Genomic DNA, 14,722 nt, shown 5'->3' with positions numbered 1-14,722 from the left:
GAGTGAATTTCTAAAGAGAAGTGATTATTGTAGAATAAACTCATTTCTAATACAGAACAAAGTGTACAGATGGGTAACTCCTGTGGAACTGCTTATCACAGAAATATATTCTAATCAGTTTTTCCAAGCAGATGAACCCACAGGGCAGATGGCTTACCTCTTCTGTTCCTTTTCGGTTTAGCTGTATATGAATGCCCTAATGAGAACAATATGGACAAAAGTCAGTAAGAACTGGACACAAAACTAAATATTTTTAGTGTGTAACGTGAAAAGTTTAAAATAGTAACAAATTTTTATCATTGCTGAAGAACTGTGACCCAAATTTGAAATAAAGTGGAATCTAAAAGCAGAATCAATCCTTTCTTATATTCCTTATCTAATTTTTTTCTAGACTAGTAGGTTAACATCTATTTGGTGTTAATATATCAAAAGTCAGTGAGTTTTCAAGGATAAAATGTTTGATATAGCAAGCCTTCGAAAATATAATCATACCCATTAAGATCAGGTAGTTATAATGTCTCTAAAATCCTGTAATTTCTCATCATTTCTATATAATATGAAATGTGCAGGTATGAGGCAAAGACTAAATCTTGAAATATAAAAGTATTCAGAGTCATTACTCATTGTACATAGAAGACCCATTACCAAAACTATGAATTTATATATTTGAAACATGTTAAGATAATAGAAATATATAAATAAAAACAGTATCATCACAAAAGGAGCATTGTAACATGAAAGTAACTGAAATTACCCAGATCTCGGAGAATTTTCAATAGATGTTCTATCTTGCAGTCGTGATGCAAGAAGGATCTACAGAAGAGCTCCACAGCAGCCAACCTTGTGAGAGCAAACTAAACGAGCATGCTGGTCTACTGGTTAACAGAAGCAGAAAGACAATGGTGACAGGAGGTGGAGGCTACCTGGGATACAATCTGGGATGTGCTCTTGTTAGGTCAGGAATTGCTGTTGTTCTGTTTGATGTACAGAAGCCTAAATGGGAAATTCCAAGTGGAGCAGATTTTTTCAAGGTATGTTGAAATTACATATTTAACAGCAGTGAAATAAAGTTCTACTACTTTTATGCACATTAGCAAGGCTTGCTCTTAAGGATTTTTGATAAAATCATTTACTGAAAAGCCTTTAAGGACAATATGAATTAATGGTTAAAGGTCCTCACATGCAAGAGTAACTGATTAAGTCCAGGTGGTCAGTTCTCTGTGTCACCAGTGAAGTTGTGGAGTCCTGTGTTGGGAGGTACACATCCATAGCTCACCTAGGTGAAGGAGTGAACAATGAAGTGACAAACTTTACTGCTCAGGGAAATTATTTTGAGTAAAAAGCTGGGAGCAAGACAGGACAATAAAGATGATCCCAAATGTAGAATGGCTGCCACACAGAGAATGATTGAGGAAACTGGGACTTTCCAGTCTGGGAAAGAGATGACTTGGGAGTGGGAGAGCTCTACAAACCTTGAATGGCATTGAGATGGATAGGGATGGACTGTTCCAGTGGAAGAAGGAAGGGCCGTCAGGTGAAATGAGGAGTCAGTTCAACACAAAGAGAGATTGTTTTTTCATGTAGTAGGTAAAAGGCATGCACAAAGCCTTGCCAAAAATTTACTTCCGTTGGAGATTACTAAATAGGTAAACTAAATTAGGCTGAAGTAATCTTCTGAATTAAAATACTTGGAGACTGGAAGAGTTTTCTGGGGGAAAGTGTCACATATGCTTGCCCCGATCCTGCTCTTCCCAGAACACCCATTTATGAGCACTGATTCCTTTTGATTCTTAGCAATTCAAGGAATTTATTATGTCTCTAAAAGAGGGAGAATGAGAGAGACCTCAAATATTTAACAGCTCACAGTCACGTATGGAGGTCAGCATCCCCCATGATGTGGGGAGCACCAACTCCTCACAGCTGCCTCACCGCTCAGGTGTGGGGGTCTGGGTGCACTTTGTGCACGCTCCTGTCACCTTGCACAAGTTCTAGCTGGGCAGAGGGTATCATCCAGCTGATCTTGTCTGAGCATGTAGTGTAAGAACTCTTTGACACCACCACTAGAACTAGAAAGTTGGTGGCAAAGCTGAAAGTGATCACAGAATCTTTGTCCCAGCAGCTGTCGAGGTGATGCCAGATTTTCTCCTTCTGGCTACATCACGATGTGAGACAGGCGGTGAGGGAGGCAGAGGGGGAAGCATGATACTGCTCTGCACAGCTGTGTGGTGGGCAGAATACCAGGCTAGGCAGATCTTTAGTCTCACCCAGGATGGTTGTTCTTAAGTTCAATTTCATAAACAACTTTTACAGAATATGGAAGAGAGATTGTTATGTGGATGTAATATGGAAGAGTATTATTGAGGAACCATTCAAAAATCATAAACTTGATTGTTAATGATACAAATTCACATAATTTAAGTTGGTGGATTGATGGCAGTTTACATCTTCTAAAAGAGACTCAAGAGATCTGACAAATGATCTTCTTAGAACAGTGTTTTTATAATTCAATTCAAAAAGAATAAATATTACAAAGTAGAAGTGAATTACTGATAAAATGGAACTATGGAGACCTAGTAAATAAAGTAATAGTTACTTCAGAGATCTGAGCCTTGATCAGTGATTTGAAAATTGTGAATATTGTTTATACTGGTTGGCTATTTTAGCATTTGATTGAAGGTAGGAAGTCTAAGTAAGCCATATTTGTGAAATACTTTGACAGCCTCAGAAGAAGAAAGTTGAGAGTTAAAGACTGATTAGATTACCCCTTAATTTTACCTCCAGCCATTTGTTTTGTGATTATTCTATCAATTTCATTAAATTAAATAATATCCAATATTTTGAAATAGCATAATTCTGAAAAGAAAGGTACTATAGTTGTATTGATATCTGTATGTGTGTGGAGTATATTATTCATATAGTATTACCTGTTATACAAAAATGCAGTATAATGTTCTAGGCACAGCATAGCATTTGACACTAGATGTAGTGTGTGTGTATTTAATACAGGGCCGTGTTCAGTAGTATCTAGCATTTCATTTAATGTGATTATAATACACTAATCTATATTAATATAATGTTAAATGTCTATAGTGTGTACTCTGTTTTAATTTTGTACAAAACTGTAATTAAATCTGTCACGCAGTGCACCTAAAATAAAGCTTAGGTGGCAGAGACATTTGTCCAGATTGCACAAGTCAGATCTTAAGGTGCTAACAGAAAAGGGGTTCTTTCATTTGGCAATTCCATGGCAAACAGCTGAACCCTTCCTACTGTGATTTATTGTCCCTGGGACTTGACTCTCCAGCCCTCAAGCATATGCTGCTCCCATTCAAGTCAAACAAGTTTTTCCAGCCTGAAGGCTGCAGGACTAAGTGTGAAAATATGCATTATAATTGAAGCCAACAAGAGTCATATTTGTTTCGCAACAAAATATTGACAAAATTCTCAGTCATGGATGTTTCTCCACATTTATAATGTTTTATTTAATGCTAGTTAAATATTGTAAAAAAGAGATCAGAATTATTTTAGATTTTCCGTAACAGCCATAGTTAATACTAATTCTATAGAGAATGTAGTGAGCTCTACTAGTCAAAAATCCATTCTTTTCTCATTTTACAGGGTGATGTGAGGGATTATGATACGGTGTTCAAAGCATGTGAGGGGGTTGACTGTGTTTTTCATGTGGCTGCATGTGGAATGTCAGGATTAGAACAAGCAAGTACAATTTTCCTAACATTTTCTGTCGTTATTCTTGTGAAAGCAAAAGTTTGTCAGCATGTACTGAAGAATGTAATTATATATCTATGTCAGACAGAACTTAGTTGTAAATGTCAAGTCATCTATACAGGCAACAAGGGAGGTACTTCTTAAATAATAAATGTCAAAGCATGAAACTAATGTAGTACACAAAGTACTCTAGAAAAATGAGATCATAGATTTAAGATCTTGGATAAGGAGGCATATCCTCTTCCTCTAATCTGAAGAAGTGTGACAATATTGCTCTAGAACTAATGTTGATATGTTTTCTTGTGAACTAGTTATGCTAAAAAACTGTGATATTCAGAGAGTGTTACCAAAAAGTCATGAAACTAATTTATTTCTAGGAACAGGACAGATTGCCACTGGAACAAGAATTTGTGAAAGATTTCAGGGAGCATAACGCCTGCCTGTAATTCCTGTTTCTATATCATGGGTTATCTGGGGTGTTACAGAAAATTGAAGCATTATAATTTCCTTTCAAATGCATTTTATCTTTAATTTTTCAACTTTATTTATTCATACACTGAACAAGACAATGAAAATGAGAACTGCTAGAAATCACTGTATGCCAGAAGGACAGATAACTGTAACACGTACATCACAAAAAGGCTACAGCTGTTCTAGATCTGGCAATTGTAAAAATTGTATTGTGTGACTTGTTCCATTAATTAGATAATGTGTAAATTCTATTTCTAGCTTCAAAAGAAAGATCAGATTGAATCCATAAATGTTGGAGGCACAAAAGTAATAATTGATGGTATGTACCTAGATTTTCTTTTTTTGCGTCTGATCCAAATCATTAACGAAAAAACCTTCCAATTGGATGTTTTCTGTGTTGATTTTGGAGTACAGTGAGGCTTTTCTCTCCCTCCTTTCAGAGTATGATGTAAAGCTGGGTGTGCAGGTCCCATTAAATGGTAGATTTGCCACTGGTTTGAACTGGGGGTAGGTTTTCAACCTGGACTTCATTCCTTGGCAGACCGATTTAAACTCTACTCAATGTGCTGGTTATTTTTTCCTGTTACTCTGTGTAATGGAGAAGTGTTATCCTCTTTCCTCATAGAAATAAAATGAGAGATATTGTACTTTTTCTTGTGTTGTAAACATTTGGTAACAGGAGCCATAGATGTGCTAAGCATATTTAGCTATTATTTTATCACATTAATATAGCATATTTTCTGGCCTTTCTGATCATCTGTCTAAACATGATCTTTTTAAACTATATACTGATTTTTAACTACTGTTTCTGGAAAATGTTAGTAGATTTCTTTCTGTATATTGAATTCCAGAGAGAACATTTCAGAGTGTATTCTGAATACGAAAGCTACTTTCTCTTTGTCTTTCAAAAAACAAATGGTGAAAAAAATCAAAAGAGCAAAATGGCAAAAGCAGGTTTTATTTAGACCCACATTCATGCTGCCTGTGGGTTATTACTGAGAAAAGCAGAAATAATTGGAGTGAAATGGTAGGCAAGTAAAACTCTGAATGAGGTAAAGGGAAGAGGTTGCCACATATTCCCTTCCTCTTACCCCAGCCTCTGAACCCACAGGAACATGTCATGTCAAATTTTCATAGGCTCCCAACAAAGCAAGAATCTGGGAGGAGCACGAACCTGTTAATCTACAGTTTAATAATAGATTTTATTACTATATTTTGTTCCAAATATTTACAACACAGTAATTACATTCACTGTTTTCAAAATGAGCCAATGAACCAACTGGACTGATTGCTCCGTAGATTCTAAAATTTCCTGACTTTGAATATTAATTAACTAAAATTATTAACTTAAACTTTAGAAGTATCGTTAAATCAAAAGGAAATTTATGTTATTCAAGTTTGCAATGACATATAGACAGCAGAATTTAGACATATCTTAACACCCAACTGGAATCCATAATTAAGACTTTGTTTTGTAATTAATATTGATTTCATTTGTATTTAAGGTACGCTAACAGCATATGTTTCCTGCTAACATGTAATTTGTCACTTATGAACAGCTTGAGCCAAATGCAGTTTTGTCACACACCGGGGCGAGTTAGCACATTTGCGTATATGCCTTTACAGGCATCCATGAAACTGGTGCAAGAAGCAGTGCTGCTTACTGCTCACTGCTGGAGTAAGGGCAAAAATAATGGTCCACAGACAGGCTGCTCTCTGCAGTGCTACCCCTACAGAAAGAAGCAGGGAGTTTTCAGTGCTATTTGATCTCAAGAAATGTTCTTACTCATCTTCTTTTTATTCAGTTTGTAAAATGAATGTGCTTTAAGAAATGTTTCTGAAGGAGGAATTTTTTCCCCCCTGTCACGATAATTCCTCTATCCAGCTGATGACTACAGACAGTCCTGTGGTGATATGACAGTTGCAAATACCTAACTGTAAAACGTTTGGTGACCACAGTATGTAATATTTACATAACAGATATCTGGGATGAAAAATTCCAGCTGAATGAACAAGAATATTATATTAAGTGATAAGATAATGCTAAAATTAAAAGATTTATTTTTCTATAACTGTAATGTTTGTTTTCAAAAAGAGAAGCTGCCAGTTCATTTGTTGTTTCTCGATCTTTATTTTTGTTTTAAAATACTTTATTTTGCATACCACTGTAGTCTGCAGACAAAGAAATATCCCGAGACTGATATATACCAGTACAGTGAATGTGGTATTTGGAGGGAATCCTATTGAAGAAGGAGATGAAGAAACTGTGCCATATTTTCCACTGGAAAAGGTACTTTGTTCGTGTGATGGCCTGGATTTACTGTGCTCTAAAGGACAGATTATGTGAAGGCTGTTCTGAGAGCAGAAGCTGTTTTACTGTAGATCGCATCAAATTCCATGAAATTACTTTTCATTAATAAAAATTGACCCATGATCATTGAAGAAATACTCAGATCATAGTGGCTTTAATCTGCTATAACTAGACAGATGTGGGATGATAAAATACCTAAAAATGACTAAGTGGAATCTGACATTTAATAAGAGTATTTTAAGAGGAAGGGCTTTCAGAGGACCATCCGCTATGTAAATACGAAATATTATGGCCCCTGTGAGCCTTTGCATTGAATAATATTATTAAATATAAAATTCTGCATCTATATCACAGAAAGTTTTTCTTCTTTGAATTTCCCAAACCTTGCTTTCTTGCTGCAGGCCAAGCGGTAGTTACAGTCACCTCAGGGCTGCTCTGAAATACCATTTCCTCCTTTGCTGTGATCATTTAGGAAATATTCTCTAGATGAAATCTGAAGCTAAATGCATTCTGGCCACTCTTCCCATTTGTTCTTTCCTGCTCCCAGCACACTGCCTGCAGTTAAAAGCTGTAATTTTAAAATTTACATCTGTGTCCAGGAATCCTAAATGGGACTGACGACTACTCTGCTGGTGCCTCCTGAGATAGTTACTTGGGTATGTCAGTTCGTGCACAGCCTGCACAGCGCCTCAGACTTGTGAGAAAACATTTTAGGAATTTGCAATTAGTTGCATGTGTCTGAGCCCTAATCATATATTTTCTCTAAAGGTGATCATGTAATAGCAAGCAGCAGAGAGAGGTGGGGCATGGAGGGAGGTGGAGCAGGAGGATTAAACCACCTGGGAGTAGAAAAATTTGCCATGGTGGGATTTTTAGGTAAATTTTTCAATATAAAGTATCGCAATACAAAATTCAACAGATACATAAATAGCCTCATGTGGATAAGTAATCACAAAACCAGCATGTGCTAACTCTGCCCAGGATCCTATTGTTTAAACTCACTTGGGTGCAATTTTTAAAGTTAATAGTAAAAGATACAGCTGGGAGACAATTATTTATAACTTCCTAAATAGCTTCAATAAGAAATGGAAACATTTTTAGGAAAGTCTGAATTTTTAATTTCATATTTGACATACTGTTTAAAAAAACTTTTTTTCCAATTCAAAATGGATGTTTTTTCAAAATAAAATTATCTGACCCACCAGAACATTTGGCTTAATATTAATTTTTTCAGTACATCCATCATGAAAAGTGAGTTAAGTAAATACTAGTGGACTTAAATTCACTCTGAAACTAAATTTATGCGACTAAAATGTAAGTCCGGTAAGTTTCTTTGTCAAAAATGAAGTATGCATTTGCTAAATCTTGTTATTTCTAGTTTGGTTTTACTTAGCTGATGTCTACAAGCTGGCTAAATTTAAATGTTATCAGACATAAACAGTAGTTTGCCTTTACAAATGCAATAATGTGATTAAAATGTTGATCATATTCTGCCTTTCTTTATAGCAATTTAATCATTATTCTAGAACAAAGGCAATTGCAGACCAAATGGTTCTTGCTGCTAATGGAACTTTACTCAAAGGTACATATAAAACATCTGGGGTTTTCCTATCATTAGTAGTGCTAATGGATATTCCATTCTCTGGTTACTCATTTATCAATAAATAATATACTTTAACTGAAATAAGGATTTATTTTGTTTGTTTCTACTCTCTTCAGTGGATGATTTTTTTTTATGTGTATACTCAGACAGGTATGAGATTATATGCAAACAATAGACGGCAAGAATCATAAAATTTAACCTTACTTCTTCAAACAATCTTAAAAGTTTATGAATTTTACAGTAGATACAGAATTTGTGCTTTTATTCCCCGTTCAATCTATCACTTCAAGCTTCTCTGATAATACCAATCTCTAAGTGCTGTCCAGTAGGTCATTCTCTTAATCCCTGAAGGCTTGCAGGTGTCTTCAGGAATAATTGCAGTTTCTTAAACAGATTGGGAATACCATATCAGGGTCATGCATGAATACCTGTGGCTCATAATCTGTACGTGGCAAGAGAAATATTTATCTTTGCTTTTACCATGCATATTTCGTTATTCCTACTGATTTATCTCAACTGAAAAGTTGGCAAACATAAATTAGGTGGGGAATCAATTTTAGCATCCTCCATTAACTACTGAGAAAATGCCTACCACCTGTTACACTCGCCCACATCAGAGGGGTAATCTTTAGTCTTAGCCTGTTCTCAGGAGTCAGAGGAGTCTACTTACTGATTCACACGTGGAGCTTAAAGTACTCATTTTGATTTAAAATATTCTCATTTGAAAGCCTGTGTTTAAGAGACCTCTTCCATTCCTTTGTGATGCCATTGAGCTGCAAGCAAGCAAGGTGTCTAAATATAGAAAATTGAATTATGTTCTTCCAGTATTGCATGTGTCTACAATGACGGACAAATATGTACATTATAAACTTGTATCTGTAATAAATAGCAAGAGTCAGTCAAGCAGAAGGCGTATCTGTAGGAAAGTTTGATTTATCCTGTCCCTGTTCAAACTCTACCCTGGTCAGAGGGATTCAGGTTTTCAGGCTGCTAAGCTAGGGTCTTTCACTACTATTGAACCTGATTTTTTATATGGAAATGAAAACAAGTTACTAGGAAGCAGAATCACATAGAATGGTCAGACTGATCCTTCCCTTCCACAGTGTAAAATTCAGACAATGTATATCAGCCATATGTTGATATCAAAGCTATCTGAAAATCACTTTTTGTTTTCTCTCCAAGGAGGAGACAAGCTCCACACTTGTGTGCTTCGTCCACCAGGCATATATGGACCAGAAGAGCAGCACCACCTGCCACGAGTAGCCGTATGTGTTATGTAGTCAGCTCTGGAGGACACTGCAAGTAGTTGTAAGGGCATAACACAAGTGGAAGTATCTTGATTACAGTTCTTAACAATTCCTCCAGGAAGACTGTTGTGAACGTTTGCTGACAGGTCAGATGGTGCAAGATAAGAGATTACATGATACAAGCCCTGCAGAAATGGCAAGGATCAAGCTGTACTTCTAAGTGAAAAGGAAAAAATGCAAAGCTGAAATGCCATGATGGAGGAACTAGGTTGCATCCCATAGTGTCAGCCAAACACTATGATGTCACCATATTTTACCACTGAGTATCAGTGCAACAGTCCTTGATTATAAAACCACCAACTAGTTGTTTGGTTTTTTTCTTGTGACACATTTCTTGTGCTGTAATTGTACTCAAAGACAGCAAATAGTAAGTGTGTGGGCTGAGCCAAAATGAATACATTATACCGCATAATAAAGGAATAATGTAGTTACTTCATATTTTCTGTTTCTACAGGTAAATATCCAGCGGAGACTATTTAACTTCAAGTTTGGAAATCACAAAGTTCAGATGAACTGGGTTCACATTGGAAATCTAGTACAAGCTCACTTACTAGCTGCTGAGGCTCTCACCCCTGAGAAAGGTTATGTAGCTGTAAGTAAACAATATTAACATTGTGTCCGTAGCTATAGCTCTCAAATAGGTTTAATTTTTGATGTTCTGAGATCAAAGTTTCTCCAAAAGGTCATGTGCTAAATTCTCAAAAATGTTGTGTGATTCAACAAGCACATGGACAGTGCAAAATGCAAATACATTCTGCTAATATTTTGATGCTGTTTTGGTTTTTTTTTGTGGTTTGAAAATATATAATTTCCTGTTTGATTGGAAGAAATAGTATTTTTAACCAGGTTAATATATTCACCTTCATACAAACTTGTATATTCTGATTCTAGATGCATAACATAAAATCTAGAGCAACCATTCTGAGGCATTCCAGTTTTTCAGGGTTGAAAATTCCAAAGAGAGATGCACAAAATTAATGGACAATTTTAAAAGATTTTTCTTTTTCTTCTACTGGTCATAATTGCAACAACAATCTGAGGACTGTGAAGCATTACAGAACTGACAGTGTTGCAGCAGCTACTACATTCACAGCTCCTGAAGGTTCCAGCTTCATTTATAATGGTAGGAACATACAGACAACAGGTACAGATATGTCTGAACATCCTGCCATGTGCTGTCAACTAGTTTAGAGCTTGGAAACTACGCAGCTGTTCTAGAAGGAAGTAATGCCCAGACTCCCAGGGTCTGCTTGGTGTTCCCAGTGCTCCCTGTTGGACAGGCTCCTCACCCAGAGCACGGCTGTCGAGGAAGTATTGCCTGCTGGAAGAAGGTAGACTGGAAGCTAAAAGTGGATTCAAGCACTTTGACATGTCCCACGGAATATATATACCAAATTTATCTTCATCAGAAAATTAGCCAGAGGTGGAACTTGACCTCAAAAAGCTGTATTTATTAAATGCTGTCAGCGTTGCCAATTCTGTTGGACTCACAAAGATAATTCTATGCCCTGTATGTCATGAAGAATCTAATGCTCTTAACAGCAGAGTTACTACATAGTGAAATGAAGCTCTGATCTACATTACACCATGGTTAATCATGATTACCACCATGGGGTTACCCAAAAGCATGAGACGTGTTTGAGATCACAGTGAAGTCCAGTGAAAGTGGTTTGTTGAGCTGAGTTGTGTGCATTCACCATGTGCATGCTGGCGTGTTATTCACAAAGTCAAGAAAGGTAGGTATGAGAGAGAAAGAAAATGACATCCTACGTGTAGTGTTTTTCTAATTGTTTTTCTCTGCTTCTTTAACAGAGTGGTCAGGCCTATTACATACATGATGGTGAAAACGTCATCTTTTCTGAATGGATAGTCCCTTTGGTGTGTATTGCACACATGTTTAATGCACCGTATGGGCCCTAATCCTATCGTTCACTAAAAGACCATACTAACTAAATGAAATGCAATGCACATTAATTGCTGAATTAATTAATTAACATTCTAGCTGCATATCTCAAATTTCCACTGGCTTTAAGGGAAGTTTCGGATGTGCATAACTGTGGAATTTGGCCCTTAGTGTTTTAAGAGAATTTAGCTGAGAGGTATGGAACCTGCTGCAGAACAGTAATATTTCTGTGAAGCAAGCTCACAGTGCACGAGAAGTTCTACTGTTAGCATCTGGCAAGCCTTTTATAACCATTATTTATTTCTTTGTTCTGGCATCAACTGCAGCACAAAAGGGAAGGCCATTAGACTGGTATCTTAAAAGCTTAAAAGAAGCAACGTTGTATTTTCATCAACATCAGGCTGGGATTTTAGGAGCATGCTGAAGTTTCGATCTTGCAATGCCAACACAGAAAAGTCTTCCAGGAAAATTACTGCTGTAGAATGATGGGCCTGTATCTAAGTGTAGTTCAGTATTCCAGTCTCGGTCACTTGCCCCTTGGAAACAGCATTGTTTCCCCTTTACCATCCAGTTGCTTTTGAAGGGTGGGAGGTGGGCATCAAAAAATGAGTAGTGGGTTTAATCACATTTCTTACTACCAGTATTGATAGGAAGATTAGCTGAAAAAAAAGTTTAGATACATGTTTTATAAACATTCATTGTTCCATTTTCATGCTTCATTGACACCCTTAATTTGGTATAAATTCTCTGTTATTCTTTCTTTTTATACCCCTTCTAGTTTGAAAAATTAGGCTACAGGAAACCCTGGATACGTATTCCAGTTCTCCTGGTTCATATGGCAGGTAAAAATAATAAAATACATACTTACTGATTGTGCTATTTATTTTTTAAATTTGTTTTCTTATTCCTATAAAGCTACATAATGGTTTTATAAAATGCAGGGACCCAAATTGTAGGAATTATATAATTTAACATTATTCTAATTAATAATAATAATTTATGCCATTTTGCATTAATTATACCAGATAAAGTGTAAAGGCTATTCATAAACTGAGTCCATCACGTACTTTATAAATTAAGTACTGCCTTCTACCACCTTAATTGCATTCTCTGATATCAATAGGAATTATAGGCTGTGCAATGTCAGCATTATCTCAGTTTATGGTTATCTAGTTGTCTCATAAAGTACCTTTCTGTTTCACAGCCACTGTGATGGAGTATCTGCACCTGATACTGCAGCCAGTTTTTAGCTTTACACCTTTATTGACAAGAAATGAGGTAAATATATAAAAAGATATAATGTTTACATATTTCTGACCAAAATTATCATGAAGTACATGATACACCCTTCGGATGCAGACAGGACTGTCTGCAGTAGAGCTCTGTTTTCCTGCTCGGAGTGTAGTCCAGTCAGGGCTTACACAGCTGTTTTGTAGCCTAATTTTTCATGCCATACTGGCCACCAAAGTAATCAGAAATTAATTACTCCTTACTTGAAGATTAGATGATCCAAAGAAACATCCTAGAGGTGTAAGACAGAGCGACTGACCCAGAGCTAGCACAGAGAGGAAAACAGGCACTGCATCATCATGTCCAGCGAGCTGTCTTATGCTGTGGAACTACTTGTTAAAGGAAGGTGGTCCCAGAGGACAGAGCAAGAGTCTCAGGTCAAAGTGGTAGCAGTTATAATACCAGGCTAGCCAGTAATTAGAAAGGCTACTAAAAATAATTCTAAATTGGAATGAAAAGTCAATTTTCTGGAAAAAAAAACCCAAACAACAAAACAAACCAAACAACAACCAACCAACAAACAAACAAACCAAAAGCCAACTGCCAACTTGTGGACAAATTAATTTTGATCTAACATGTTTTTGTACAATATTATGATTTATAATATAAGCCAAAATGCTTCTAACTAATCTATCATCTAGTCTCTTACTATACTGTAGCATGTAACACAGTAGGACACTGAAGGGACTGAATGGATCCTATAAACTACTGCTGCAGCTTTTTGGTTATTCCACAATTTATCTATCTGGTTTTATACTTACTTCTACATTCTATATCTGAAGCAGAAATCAAGACTATGCAAGTTGAGCACTTTCACAGGTACCACGCGTTCACAGGTGGAGGATGTAACTCTTCAGAAGTGCATGTTTTACACTCCTTAGATAATGCATTTCTGCAAAGTTGAGAAGCCACACCACTCTCCTCCAATGCATTCATCCAGTTCCCTTGTGCATTTCTCTGTACAGAAGAGCCCATCTGAGGGAATTGTGCTTAGTTCTTTATTCTCACATTCACAAGTGAGAAATCAGCATCATAAACTCCTGTACTCAGTCCTCCGAGCTTTGGCTCTTTACCTGTCAAGCCACATCAACTTATTCTGTTACCTCTGGACAGAATCCAACTCCAAAATGTATACATTTTTGCATGTCTGTCTTTAGGCATGTTTTTAATTCCACTGCAGTGTCATTATTGACATATTTTCATCCCAGTTCTAGAAAATCAGATATTAAATTCACTTCTCTTGACTGTCCTTTTGGATTTTAGGTGTGGAACGTTACTGTAACTCACACTTTTCGGATAGACAAGGCACGAAATCAACTTGGCTACAAACCAAAGAAATTCTCTCTGGCTGATTCTGTGGATCATTATCTTAAAACAAGACCTACTTGCCAGGAAGATCACATGTTCCTTAAAATGGTGTTTGCTTTTGGCGTTTTGTTAAGTTTGATCATTCTTTCTTTCTTCTAAAAACAAATAACAACCCACCTGTTCCAGAAAACCTAATTTTGTTTCTGAGTATGAATAATCTGGTCATAGTACATTCCTCAGTCACTACAGACTTTATTGTTCTCATGACAACATCTCTCTGATCTCATTTTAAAAAATAAACAAACAAACACAAAAGTGAAAACACAGAACACATCAAGGATTGTTCCCAAAGGACAATGCTGTGTCACAAAATCAAAGGAGTTCACCACTAACAGATGCAGGAATAGTTTTAATGGATCTTCATTAATGGATTGCTTCATGCTGAGAAGGATTTTATAAAAATGATCATTCAGAAGAGTAAGAAATCGGAAGAAGAGGGACCGTTGTAGAACTGCAGTGCTGTAACAAGTCCAGTAGCTCCAATGAAGAAAAGGTTGACTAAACAATTGCTCTGATGAAGTTGCTGCTACAGCTACTGTATGTATGAGGAATTATGAAGACCTGGGAAATAGTAAAAAAAAATGAAAATAAATATTTATAAATAACAGGTGGTGAGAGGGCTGAAAGTCATATTTATTGTAAAATAGTTTGTGTTCAAAAGCCTTGTAAAAATGTAATAAATAACATTCTGTGTGTTTGTAAATCAAATAGTATCCTTTCAATGCAATAATAAATAATAACTG

General features: G+C 36.3%; 1 protein-coding gene across 1 annotated transcript; it reads left to right on the top strand.

Moving 5' to 3' along the window:
- The first annotated feature begins 800 nt into the window (after window positions 1-800).
- On the top strand, window positions 801-14,078 carry LOC141966574 (putative short-chain dehydrogenase/reductase family 42E member 2). The gene is made up of 11 exons (XM_074919459.1): window positions 801-1,031; window positions 3,619-3,714; window positions 4,456-4,516; window positions 6,369-6,487; window positions 8,015-8,090; window positions 9,294-9,376; window positions 9,873-10,010; window positions 11,231-11,296; window positions 12,100-12,163; window positions 12,526-12,599; window positions 13,875-14,078. Exons 1-11 carry the CDS (start codon window positions 801-803, stop codon window positions 14,076-14,078), a joined length of 1,212 nt encoding a protein of 403 aa, XP_074775560.1.
- The last annotated feature ends 644 nt before the right edge of the window (window positions 14,079-14,722 follow it).

This window comes from Athene noctua, chromosome 15 (assembly GCF_965140245.1).
Source record: "Athene noctua chromosome 15, bAthNoc1.hap1.1, whole genome shotgun sequence".
Taxonomy (NCBI): domain Eukaryota; kingdom Metazoa; phylum Chordata; class Aves; order Strigiformes; family Strigidae; genus Athene; species Athene noctua.
The sequence above is the reverse complement of the archived record's forward strand: the minus strand, read 5'-3'. Positions and strand labels throughout refer to the sequence as shown.

Coding starts and splice junctions, on each gene's coding strand:
- LOC141966574 (XM_074919459.1), top strand. CDS start 801: ATGCAAGAAGGATCTACAGAAGAGCTCCACAGCAGCCAACCTTGTGAG. Junction 8,091..9,293: donor TAATGGAACTTTACTCAAAG/GTACATATAAAA, acceptor TTTCTCTCCAAG/GAGGAGACAAGCTCCACACT. Junction 10,011..11,230: donor CTGAGAAAGGTTATGTAGCT/GTAAGTAAACAA, acceptor CTTCTTTAACAG/AGTGGTCAGGCCTATTACAT.